The 12,242-nt window shown below is 50.4% G+C and overlaps 1 protein-coding gene, 2 long non-coding RNA genes and 1 other non-coding gene across 5 annotated transcripts in view; 1 reads left to right on the top strand and 3 right to left on the bottom strand.

The window, feature by feature from the left end:
• The window catches only part of LOC123604594, a 4,676-nt gene extending 4,421 nt beyond the window's left edge, over nucleotides 1-255 (bottom strand). Inside the window, exon 1 of the long non-coding RNA XR_006715378.1 lies at nucleotides 1-255. This exon is cut by the window's left edge and continues 1,073 nt beyond it. This is a non-coding gene — a long non-coding RNA (uncharacterized LOC123604594).
• A 2,123-nt stretch (nucleotides 256-2,378) lies between these two features.
• Nucleotides 2,379-2,492, bottom strand: LOC123604746. Its single transcript, XR_006715477.1, has one exon. It is a non-coding gene; the product is annotated as a U11 spliceosomal RNA (small nuclear RNA).
• A 1,525-nt stretch (nucleotides 2,493-4,017) lies between these two features.
• MRPL58 (mitochondrial ribosomal protein L58) lies at nucleotides 4,018-11,718 on the bottom strand. 2 transcript variants are annotated; one of them, XM_045490886.1, is made up of 6 exons: nucleotides 11,192-11,718; nucleotides 8,102-8,138; nucleotides 5,511-5,570; nucleotides 4,874-4,956; nucleotides 4,611-4,780; nucleotides 4,018-4,352 (listed from the first exon to the last, which is right to left on the bottom strand). In XM_045490886.1, exons 1-6 carry the CDS (start codon nucleotides 11,375-11,377, stop codon nucleotides 4,268-4,270), a joined length of 621 nt encoding a protein of 206 aa, XP_045346842.1. In that variant the 5' UTR covers nucleotides 11,378-11,718; the 3' UTR covers nucleotides 4,018-4,267. The 2 variants fall into 2 exon arrangements, with proteins under 2 accessions (XP_045346842.1, XP_045346843.1); XM_045490887.1 differs by lacking the exon at nucleotides 5,511-5,570 and having other exon boundaries at nucleotides 11,192-11,416.
• On the top strand, nucleotides 11,285-11,985 carry LOC123604592. The gene is made up of 2 exons (XR_006715376.1): nucleotides 11,285-11,401; nucleotides 11,695-11,985. It is a non-coding gene; the product is annotated as an uncharacterized LOC123604592 (long non-coding RNA).
• The last annotated feature ends 257 nt before the right edge of the window (nucleotides 11,986-12,242 follow it).

Here is a 12,242-nt window from a genome sequence, read left to right as displayed (position 1 = left end):
GCAGGGAAGGGGCATAGAGCAGGAGAGTGTGAATCCTGGGCAGGTAGGTCTGGGGCCTGGATCCCACCAACCGTGAGATCTTGACCTGACCGGAAGTCTGAAGCTTAACTCACCGAGCCACCCAGGGACCCCCATTCTTGTTCATTCTTTTGTCCTCAGCCTCTTAAAAAATACCTTTACTCCATGCCCTACATGGGGCTTGAACTCATGAACCTGAGACCAAGAGTCACATGCTCTACCCACTGAGCCAGCCAGGCATCCTAGGCCTCAATCTTTAAGTTTATTTATTTATTTTGAGAGAGAGAGAGAGAAAAAGAAAGCGAGCGAACAGGGAAGGGACAGAGAGAGAGGGAGAGAGAGAATTCCAACTTGGGGCCTGAACCCACTAACCCAGAGATCATGACCTGAGATGAAATTGAGAGTTGCACACCTGTCCCCTCAAGAAAAAAGGTGGGGGGCGCCTGGGTGGCTCAGTCTGTTAAGCTTCCAACTTTGGCTCAGGTTATGATCTAACAGTTTTGTGAGTTCGAGCCCTGTGTCAGACTCTGGGCACTGTGCAGAGTCTACTTGGGATTCTCTCTCTCTCTCTCTCTCTCTCTCTCTCTCTGCCCCTTCCCTGCTCGCACTTTCTCTGTCTCTCTCAAAATAAATAATGAAACAACAACGACAACAAAGGGTTGAACACCCGTTGGACTGAGCCACCCAGGCCCGCGGGAGGTGCTCTCCTTTAAGATGAACCAATTTGTTCCTTGAGGAGCACATGCAGCCAAGTGTACAGATCTTAAGGGTCCCCCTAGCTGGATGAATGCAGAACGCTTCATTCTTGTTCACCCTTTTGTCCTCAGCCTTTAAAAAAAAAAATCTTTATTTATTCCACGTCTTACATGGGGCTTGAATGCACGAACCTGAGACCAAGAGTCTCATGCTCTACTCACTGAGCCAGCCAGGCGTCCCAATCCTCAGCATTTATTTATTTATTTTGAGTGAGAGAGAGCGCAGGGGAGGGGCAGAGAGAGAGGGAGTGAGAGAATTCCAACTCAGGGCTTGAACCCACTGAGAGATCATGACCTGAGCCGAAATTGAGAGTCGGACGCTTAACCGATTGAGCCAGCCCGGCGCCCCCTCAGCATTTTTAAAGGATGGGTCCTACTTCTGTGCTCTATTCCCCGTCCCCTACTGAGCCTGCTGTTTCTCTACCTCTTTATCCCCTCCTGTGTGTCCCAAACACTTTTCCAGGTCTTTTCATGTACCCTTAATGTCTTCTGAGGGCCTCATGGGTCCAGCGCTTTGCTCCAGGGTCAGCCCACAGGGATGCCTCTTCTGGTTTCCCCGCTGCCACCATCTAACCCAGCATGTCCCCATATTCTGCTCTGCTCACCCTCAACTGCTCCTACCCATTCCCAAGACTCTTCTTGTGTCCTCTGCCCTGCACACTCTAGCTGCAACCTCACCCCCAGCCCCCGGGGCTGGCTGCATTCCCTCTCCCGGGCGTCACTCCGTCACTCCCGGAGGCGGCTCCTCACGGGCAGAACCATCCTCACTCCACCGTCCTCCCAAGGCCGCTCCCTGGTGCCTTGCCCACCTCGAGGCATATCACACACGTCACTCACCTGCTCCCACCCCACCCGGCCCGATTTCGGTCTCCATAATCCTTTCGCGTCTGCTACTTTCTCTCCATCCCTGTTGCCACCGCCCCGGTTCCAGGATGGGTCCCTGACTCCTCCACGGGTCAGTCCACCAGCCTGCACGCATTTCCCCGCACTCTCCTCGCCCGTTCGCAGTCAGGTTAATCTTCCTCTGACAGCCTCTGCAGAGGAGGAGGCTAAGTGTCCTAGTTTGTCACACTGAAGGCCTTTCTAGACCCGGCTCCCACTGCATGTGGCCAACATGGCTTCCACAGCTCCTCGTTGCCTGGGTTTCAGCCAAACTGAACCGTCAGTCATGGTTAGCATCCCCCAAGTACATGCTCAGTGCCATTAACCGCTTGATTCATTTCAGCTACACAACAATCCTCTGAGGTAGGCACGGGTAACATCACCCCTAGTTTATAGATGCGGAAACTGAGGTTCAGAGAGGCTAAGTGGTTTGCCCAAGGCCCCACCACAGCTGGGGGTGGTGGAAGGCAGGAGCTGACCCCGTGCGCACTGGCTTCAGAGCCCATTCCCTGGATACTGTAGTTCACTGTCCCAGCCATAGGCAGGGCTTGGACACCACTGGAGCCTTTAGGTGACAAGGTCTTCCTGTCTTGCTCGAATGGCCAGCCAGCCCCTCCCCTCCTATCTCAAGCGCCTCAAGTATATCTTCTCTGACCCTCAAGCTAGAACTAGTTACTTCTCTGGTTCCCAGAAACTACTTATTTACCTGGTTGTTTGGGTGGGGGGTGTGCAGGAAACAATGATCACCAGCCGCCCAGGTAGCAAAAAATTATGCTTCCAAAATCTCTTGATGTTGTAGCTGCCCTACGTGTGCTTTTCACGACCGAAGCCCTTTTTTCCCCAGAACCTGCTTAGATCTTGTTATTCACGTTTTAGGTTGTGTTACCGTAACAGAAATCCGGTTTTCTTCTCCACTTTTATTATCACCTGATCGAATTTAAGTTCTCTGGAGGAAGGACTGTTTTTGTTCATTGCTAGTTTCCTGGGACCTCACCCAGGGCCTTTCACTCAGCATTCGTTGAATTAGCAAACAGACCAATGAATGTTGCACTGCCTTGCATCTATGAGCTTCACCCCCAACTAGGCTCTGAGTCTCTTGAGGGGACTCTTGGAAGAGTCATTTATCGATAACTTGTTGTCCCTTTTTTTTAAACATTTTTTTTTAAATGTTTATTTTTGAGACAGAGACAGAGCGTGAGCAGGGGAGGGGCAGAGGCAGAGAGGGAGACACAGAAATCGAAGCAGGCTCCGGGCTCTGAGCATCAGCACAGAGCCCAACGTGGGGCTCGAACCCACAAACCGTGAGATCATGACCTGAGCCGAAGTCGGACACTCAACCGACTGAGCCACCCAGGTGCCCCTGTTGTCCCTTTTTTACACTTCTGTGTATGATGAGGTCCCTGCTCACATAAAGTTGTATATACCACTGCAGCTAACTATCTTGCATTTCGAGCATCACAGGGCAGTATTTGCTGAACAGGTGAACTAGATCAAAATTACAGAGAACATTTCAAGAAATTCATACACACCAGAGTAATCTGCTTTAGTCATGCCGGCCTGGGTTCTTCCCATACCCATAGGATGGCAAAAACCTATTTTCAGCTCTGACTTACTCTTTTCCTGCCTCTAAAATCCCACAGCATGTGACAGCAACCTAACACATGGCGTTCCTTCCTGCTGAACAACCTCAGCATTTCTTGGTCACCTACATTTCTTGAAATCTAAATTCTAGAGGGGTGCCTGGGTGGCACAGTTGGCTAAGTGTCCGACTTTGGCTCAGGTCACGATCTCATGGTTCATGAGTTTCAGCCCCGAATCCAGCTGTCTGCTGTCAGCACAGAGCCAGTTTTGGATCCTCTGTCCCCCTCTCTCTCTGCCCCTTCCCCCACTCATGCTCTCTTTCCAAAATTAAATAAATAAATAAATAAAACCCAGCAGAACCTAATGTTAAAAAAAAATCTAAACTCTCGAACTTGAATTCGAGTCTCCACATTGAGCTTCTGTCTCCTTTCCAGACTTACCTCCCGCAACCCATGGCACGAATCCACCACTCAGATGGCTCCCTCGGCTTCTCCACCCCAGCCTTTTCTTTGGTTTGTCTTATTCATACGGATCCTGCCAACTGGTGTGTCCCTCCCGCACCTCTACTAAAATTCTAGTCCCTTTTCAAGGCCCAGCTCAGGTGCCCCCTCCCGTCTCAGCCCTCCTAACCCGAGGTGTGTTCCCTGAGCGCAGATACCGCAGCTCGTTCCTGTTTCCCCCTGGCTGACCGGTGCTGGTCAACAATCGTGAGGCAGATTTCAACATACAGAAAAGGTCCGACTTCTGTTTTGAAGCATTCTGAATGAGAGGCGAAGCCCACTGCGTTTACTGCACTTTACTACAGCTAATGCATTAAGTGGATAATTAAGGTTTGACAACATGTGATTGCCTATAAAGACCTTTGCAACCAGTGCCTGCCACCCTCCTTCCAAATGAACCTTCTCATGGTGGCGCCCACGTTAAAGCCAAGCATTAACAGCCACAAACAACAAGGGGTCTCCTGATGGTGTTAGAGCTCGCGGCTGCCTGGATGTCCTGAAGAGGGTCTGTGTCAGCTCTGGAGGAGGATTTCAGTCCATATCTACCCTCCTGCCTGTCTTTATGACAGAATGTATCCTCTTTTTTCTCAGCCTTTCCCGATTCATGTTTTCTATCCTGAAAACAAAAAGACCGCAGTTAGGCCCAGATGCCCAATCAATGCTTTTCAAAGCGGAGAGGAGCTGGCAGCTCGGTGGGAAGGAAGCAGCCGGATCAGCAGGGGCCAGCCCCGCTCGGGTCAGCGGCTTCTCTCCGTCCCGGAGCCTTCCCATCTTCTGCTGGGAAGTCGCGGACTCCCCCTGCCTCCTGTCTTCTCCGTGCAGCCCCTTATCCCCACGACTCAGCTGAGAGAAGCTCGGGGGCACTTTCTGGTACCTGATCCTGTGTAGTACAGCATCTTCTTTGGATGGCTCCTTAGCTGGCTGGCTGGCCTCAGCAATCATGTCTCGAATTTTCTGAAGACAGTCTGCCAGATTTCGGAACTGATAGCGACTGCATTCAGAGGTGAGTATCAACTCTCCTGACTTGTTGATCTTATTTTTATGCTGCAGAGAACAAAGGCAACACCAGAGTTCTACAGAGTAAAAGGTTTAAAAACGACTGAGGGATGACAGAAAAAGAAAGGAGCCGGTGGTTACCGTGATGGCCATCTTCTGCCGCGCAGGCTCGGGAATCCACTCGGCGGTTGCCAAATGGAACCTGACTTCAGCCTTGGAATTCACTGTAAATAAAGGGACCAGAGCGCACGGGTCACAGAGACTCTCAAGTAGGCTCAGCGCCCAGTGGCTGGTGACAATCCTGAAACGGGGAGGCGAGACACCCAGCCACGTGTGACCCGTGACATAGGTCCTGTGTCAACTTGGGAATACAAAGTTGGTGATGGAATGAGCCTGCAAAGATAGTGAGGCACTTCTGGACAAAAATTAACTTCTGGGAACTAAATGCTCAGTGCTTCTCTTACAATTTAGTGGGATCTGAAAAGAAGGGGGAGGGGGAATGGGTTCCATGAGAACGAAAGAAACCTGTTCTCGGAGCTGGCTGCCAGCTCACACTGTGATTTCCCTTTGTTTCGGTTCACAAGCCGACCCTAGTCTTAGCAACCCACAGCTGAGAGTCTAAGAATCAGACCACATTCAAAGAATAAAGAGGATTATTATAAACTGGTGGTATTTAAGCTTCTGCTAAAACAATCCCTTTATTCCACATGAATGTAAGCATAGAACTCAAGTGCATCTCCCGGCCAAGTTTCAAAGTGAAAAACAAGGTGCCTTGTACCTTTGTTAACATTCTGGCCCCCAGGACCGCTACTCCGACAATAAGATATCGTCAAACGATCTATAAAACAGAACACAGATTATCCCCTGTCAAAATGCTCAAACTGTTCATTTATTATCAATACAGTATGACTATCCCTATTACACATCTTTCTTAAAAAAAATTTTTTTTAATGTTTATTTTATTTTTGAGAGAGACAGAGACAGAGCGTGAGTAAGGGAGGGGCAGAAAGAGAGGGACACACAGAATCCAAAGCAGGCTCCGAGCTGTCAGCACAGAGCCTGATGTGGGGCTCGAACCCATAAACTGTGAGATTATGACCTGAGCCAAAGTCAGATGCTTAACCGACTAAGCCACCCAGGTGCCCCACACATCTTTCAATGACTTTTATATAACAAACATAATGTTCAAAGCAGTAAAGGCAGAGATTATTTACAGATCTCAAAGCTAAAATCAAGTGCCTTTCCAAGGTCACACACACAGCAAAGGAGGTAAAGTTATGACCTGGGTTGTCTGCTTCTGGTTCAGTACATTTCCCCAGATCCAGCTGCCCTAGCTTCTTGCTGTTTATTTGTTTTAAAGCAAAGACTCTGTCAAAAGCTCAAACTGAGGGACAAACTTAGTTTAATGTTGTATTTTGAAACGTGGTGGATGTGGAATCCCAATAGACCGTAAGCTCCAAGGGGGCAGACGTTGTGTATTCCTGGTGCCCAGGGCCCGGTTAGTCAGTGTTTAAAAACATCCCCGCTGGATGAAAGGATTCTAAGTTTATTTATTTGAGAGAGAGAGAGAGAGAGAGAAAGCACAAGTTGAGGAGGGGCAGAGAGAGGGAGAGAATCCCAAGCAGGATCTGCACAGTCAGCACAGAGCCCGATGCGGGGCTCAAACCCACTAGCCATGAGATCGTGACCTGAGCCGAAGTCGAATGCTTAACTGACTGAGCCACCCAGGTGTCCTTGGATGAAAGCATTCTAGAATCGGAGCTGGGAGTCTTGCTTCTAACACGGGCACAGCCACTGGCCGGCTGTGATCTTGGCAAAGTCCCTCTGCTTCTCTGAGCCTCAGATTTGCTATAAAATGTAAAATGGGCTTTCTTCCTTCTATTTTTATGGTTCGTGAAAAGCAGACTCACGGTGTCTGAGGAAAGTAGGGAAGCGTGGTAGGGGGAAAATTTCGGAAGGCTGGATGGTGAGCCGTAAGAAGACTGGGTGGCAAAGACCTGGAACCGTGGTGGCGGACGGCAGGCCTTGGTGGGCAGTGGTGGCCCGTCTCGGGACTGCTTCCAAGAGAACTTCCTCCTTTTGAAAAGTCAGATCAGTTCACTTTTCTGCAGAGGTAAGGACTGCGCGGCACTGTCGGGGGACGGTTCTACCGCGGTGTGGGCAACCTTGCCTGTATCTGCATAGGCCGCCGAGGCAGGGTTTGCACTGCGGCCGAGTCCGTCTTCTAGGAAGGCCTGTGAGGCCCCCAAACTCAAGAGCACCCGAGGCAGGGGAGGAGCTGAGACATGGAGGGCTCCCACTCGCCTCCCTGTCTCCCTGGAGGCTGTCATGAGACTGTCTCTTTGCCCCCGGTTCTGATGAGATAGGCTTTTGCCACCTCCGGCCACATGCGCGCCTCAAGGCACAGCTGCCGGCGACCAAAATGCCACCTGCAGCGGGGCACCGGCTCCTAAGCCATGGGGAGGCCATTCCCTTGTGCTGCAGTTGATCAGGCTCTTTGTCTCCGTGTCACCTTGAACAAGGGCCTTGGGGAGCCGGCACCCGTGGCGACTCCTCCTCGCACGGTCTGTGGACACCACAAACTGCTGGACCCTAAAAGGGGCTTGCAGCTTCACAGGCTATGTCCGTCGGGCCTCACCTTGTGTTTGGTGGTACGCAAGTCTAAAGTTATCAAACAGTTCACAGGGAGAAGTCCCCACTTGGGTTCCCCAGCCACCAAATCCTTTCTTCTCCACTCCCCCAGCCAGTCCTCGAATCCAATTTCTTATACATCATTTCAGGTCTATGTATATGCATAGAAATGTATGTTTCAGACATACAAACGTAAGACACAAATGGTAGCTTACTGTATGTATTCTTCTGCAGCTTAACTTTTTCCGGAGAACCATCAGCTCATCTACTGGAAAGACTGTTCCTTGTCACGAGGACATCAAGAGCTCTGATTCGTCTCGCACACTGCCCAGCACTCCACAGTGGCTGTGCCATCATTTCTGTGGTATTCTAAAGTGCTTAAAGGGCTCTGCTTTTGCACACCCAGAGACAGTTTCTTTACTTTTGTTAGGCTGGAGAGATCTGGAAGGATTGTGTGAGGGTGGGAGGAAATGACTGATTTTTTTTTTTTAATGTTTATTTATTCTTGAGAGAGAGAGAGAGAGAGAGAGAGAGAGAGAGAGAGAGAGAGAAAGAGCATGAATGGGGGAAGAGCAGAATCTGAAGCAGGCTGCAGGCTCCGAGCTGTCAGCACACAGCCCAAAGCAGGGCTCGAACTCACGAACAGAGAGATCATGACCTGAGCAGAAGTCGGATGCTTAACCAACTGAGCCACCCAGGCGCCCCCTGACTGATTTTGTATAAAGCAAAATTACTTACCTAGAGGAATGTCATTATTGGCTTGCTTTGCATCATCCTGTAATGTAATGTACACAGTGTTAAATAAATATCACCAGCTCTGTGACGCCTGAACTGGTCCAGGGCAATCAAAGAAAAGATATAAAGCCACAATGCAAATGTAATATAGCCATTTTCAGGTCCCCAGCGAAATCATATCAGGATGACAGAAAAAGCCTCCTCGGACTCCAGAGGGCATCATGGGAGACCTGGTTCCTCGGAGGGAGGGCAGGCTCCACAGTACACATGCCTCAGGGAGACTCCAAAAGGAATCCCCTCTACTAACCTAGAGCAACAAACCTGGTGGGCCACCTTGTTTCTCCCTAGGCCACAGGAGGCTCACATGGGGAGCCAGCTGCCTTGAGGGTCTATGTCAGAGACTACTCGTTCCAGGATTTCTCACCTCCGTCTCTCTCCCGTGTTGTTCTCAGTAGTGATGTCTTTGAACCTGAGCCCCAGGCCCACAGGCCCAGTGCAGACACTACCCACTCTGAGGCTCTTCTGGCTACCAAGACTCATGGTGTCCTCATCTGTCCCCACCACTGGCTGCCTTCATCCCTTTTCATCTTAGAATTATTGGGGAGTGAAATCCTCATCTCCCTGCACTCCCTGCAGCACTGAGGAGGCCAGGCTCCGCCCTCCTTGAGGGCTGCTCTCCCTCTTCCTCCAGCTTCCTTCTTATCTCCCTAATGACTTTCCCACTCTTCTTCATTTGCTCTTTGCAATTTTTTTTCATGTTTATTTATTTATTTTGAGAGAAAGAGACAGAGCACGAGCAGGGGAGGGGAGGGGTAGAAGGAGAAGAAGGGAGAGAATCCCAAGCACACACTGTGCGGTCAGTACCAAGCCTGATGTGGGGCTCGAACCCATGAACTGTGAGATCATGATCAGAGCCGAAACCAAGAGTGGGACGCTTAGCCGACTGAGCCATCCAGGCGCCCCTGCTCTTTGCAACACTGACATGCCCCTGGAATCCTTTCTCTTCTCTTACTCCTTCCCTAGAACGTTTCATGCATCTACGATGATGAAAATATTATGGGTGTTCATGACTCCCAACTGTCTGGCTCAAACTCAAAACCTTCTTCAATTCCAGACCCATAGAGGCAATTTCTATTTGAGGTCTCCTCATGGCTGCCTCAAACCTCAAACCTCCTCACAGAGGACTCCCCTTACTAACGATCTGAAATAGTTCCCCAGCACTCCGACAGCACCCTGGTCTTTTCATCACCTATGTTTTCCCCATTTCTTTACTGTGTGCTCCTTCTACTAGAACATAACCTTCATGAAGCAGGGACCCTGTCAGTTTTATCTGTGTCTGCAACATTTGAAACAGTGTCTGACACATTAGGTATACAGTATGCTTTTTGTTGAACGAAAGAACAAACGACTTTCTCATCTCGATTAATGGCAACTCAATTCTTCCACCCTGGACTTCAATTCCTCTCTTATTCTCACTTCTTATAGAAAACACATCAGCAAGGGGCTCCTGGGTGGCTCAGCTGGTTAAGTGGCCAACTCTGGCTCAGGTCATGATCTCACGTTTCGAGAGTTCGAGTACCCCATCAGGCTCTGCGCTGACAGTGCGGAGCCTGCTTGGGATTCTCTCTCCAACCTCCACCCCACCCCGTCTCTCCCCCACTCATGCTTTCTCTCTCAAAATAAATAAACTTAAAAGAAACTACATTCTAAAAAAAAAACACACTAGCAAATCTTATAGGTTTTCTCTTCAGAACGTAACTAGAACCTGAACCTGACCCATTCTTAAGAGTCTTTTGCTTCCTCTCTGCTTATCATCATCTCTTGACTGTGTTACTGCAGTCTTTTAAGTGGCCTTCCTGTTCTTGCCATTCTACGGTCTACTCTCTGTAAGTCCCTATAAGAGTGATCTTTGTCATTGCTGCTGGCATTTTAAGATTTTATCTTTAGGTAATCTCGACAGCCAATGTGGGGCTTGAACTCACAACTCCAAATCACAGGTTCCACTGACTGACCAAGGCAGGCGCCCTGAGACTGATCCTGATAAAACTAAGTTGGATCATTCTGTTCCTCTGCCTCAACCCCTCCAACAGGTCCCATCACACTCAGAATAAAGCTAAAGACCTGTTAACCCTGTAAACGGGCCTCCCTCCACCCCATCCCTCTCCTCTTTCCATTCATCTGCTTTGACTTCCCTGCTCAGCCACTGGCCTGCTTGCCGTCCCTTGAACAAGTCTCACTGCCTTGCTTCATCCGAGTCCTTCCGCAAAAGTCATCTTCCCAGAGGTCTTCTTAGATCATCCTACTTAAAACTGCAACCCGACCGCTACCTTAGCACTCCTTTCTTCCAGGCTTTATTTTCTCCAAAAGAACTTACAACCATCGCACACACTCTGTAGTTCTGATTTTATTTATCGCTTGCTACCCTCCACTGGAAGATAAGCTCCAACAAGCATTCAGATGATCTCCCCCCCGCCCCCATCTCCATGCCTCCATGGTGCACACACCATGCTTTCAAATGAAGTTTGTTGAATGAGTGAGCGAATAAATGAATGTTTTCTTTTCAGTCCTGTACGTAGAAATTCAGTAGAATTGACTGGGTCCTATCTCTCCTGCCCTGGTGCCTGATAAAGAGCCTGAACATAGCAGGCTGGCAACAAATGCATCCTGAAGAAACGAAGCCCTGTTTCCTGTTTTCTTCAGGCGCGCTGGGGTTCTTAGGAGCTACGGACATAACTTCCCAAAAGGTTCAAAAAATTTGGCAGCTTCTGGGTTTTATTGTCCACTCCAAAGGGAAAATTCCCACATTTGGGCCTGGAGGCTGGGGATCGAACTCGGAAACGCCGGTGGTCCTGCAAGAAACACGCTCAACGTGCTCTCGAGACGCCCGCACACCCCAAGCCCTCCCGGCGCCAGGACCCAATCTGCCGCCCCAGCCCCACTCGCTCCGGCAACCAGCTCCCTCCCGCGGCCCCCGCCACGTCCTACGAGCAGCAGCCACTCCAATTTGCTCCAGCCTGGCCAATGGAGCCCGGGCTTCCTAACGTCACCGCAGAGGCGGGGAAACGCCCCTTCCGTACGGCCTTCCCCGCTCACCGGGACCCTCCAGGCGGTGTCCGAGCCCCGGGATTCGGGGTAGAGCTTGTCCAGGCTGTAGATACTCTGGAACTCTGTGCCGTCGGCCTGCTTGTGCAGAACCCGCTGGGGGCAGCACACGGGCGGCGGGAGCAGCCAGGTCCCGGCTCGTCTCAGGCCCCAGCGTAGGAACCGGGCCGCCGCCATGTTCGGGTGTCGGGGCTGCTTCCGGTGGGTGCCTGCTTCCGCGGTCCTCCACCTCGCGCTTCCCTCGGGACTTTGGTTCCGAGTGGTTTTTAGCGCCCGCCAGGGTCGCTGGGAGGCGGCGAGCTGAGCTCCCGGAGTCACTCTCTTGGGTACCTTTTAGACGTTTCCCTTTGGCCGCTTCCAGGGGGACCTGGTTGGAACGCTGAAGTCCTGCAGCGGCGGCGAAGACGTTGGCTAGAGGGCTCTAAAGGGAGCCTCCTGGTGAAAAGAACCCCGGATTCCGTGTTCCCCAGAAACACCTTTTCTTTCCTTTACAGGGGCTGTGCCCTCCCGGATCGCTCTCCCCTCGAAATTTCACACCATCACTGAGGCCTGCCCTGCCTGACCTAGCTCGTCTCCTTCCCCTTTACTCTGACTCTGCTCTACTTTATCTTTTTCTTTTTTCTTAAACATCACTCAATCTTCTAGTTTATTGCTTCTGTCTCCAGCCAGACTGTAATAAGTTCCAGGGGGGCTCTGGCTCACTGCTGGGTCCCCAGCACCCAGAACCTGGTACATCATAGACACACACACCCCCCCCCCCCCGCAATAAATATGTATAAGATGAATTCTTTGGGACTGTGCTTTTGAAAGTTGAGTTCTGCGAGAGCTGTTTAAGTAACTTCAGGCTCATTCACGAGTCAGTTTAAGCATATCCCTGTGGAGCAGGTGTGTGAAGTCTTTGCAAGACAAATAACAGGTGGGAAGAGAAGCAGGCAGGTGGAGAAAGAAATGTTTTTTGTTGTTTTTGTTTTTTTTTTTCCACTTAAAACTAGCCACTTATTTATTTTTCCTAAAAACCAGCCTTTTTTTTTTTTTTTTTTAG

This window comes from Leopardus geoffroyi, chromosome E1 (assembly GCF_018350155.1).
Source record: "Leopardus geoffroyi isolate Oge1 chromosome E1, O.geoffroyi_Oge1_pat1.0, whole genome shotgun sequence".
Classification (NCBI taxonomy): domain Eukaryota; kingdom Metazoa; phylum Chordata; class Mammalia; order Carnivora; family Felidae; genus Leopardus; species Leopardus geoffroyi.
Note: the sequence above shows the minus strand (reverse complement) of the source record. Positions and strands in the feature narration are given on the sequence as shown.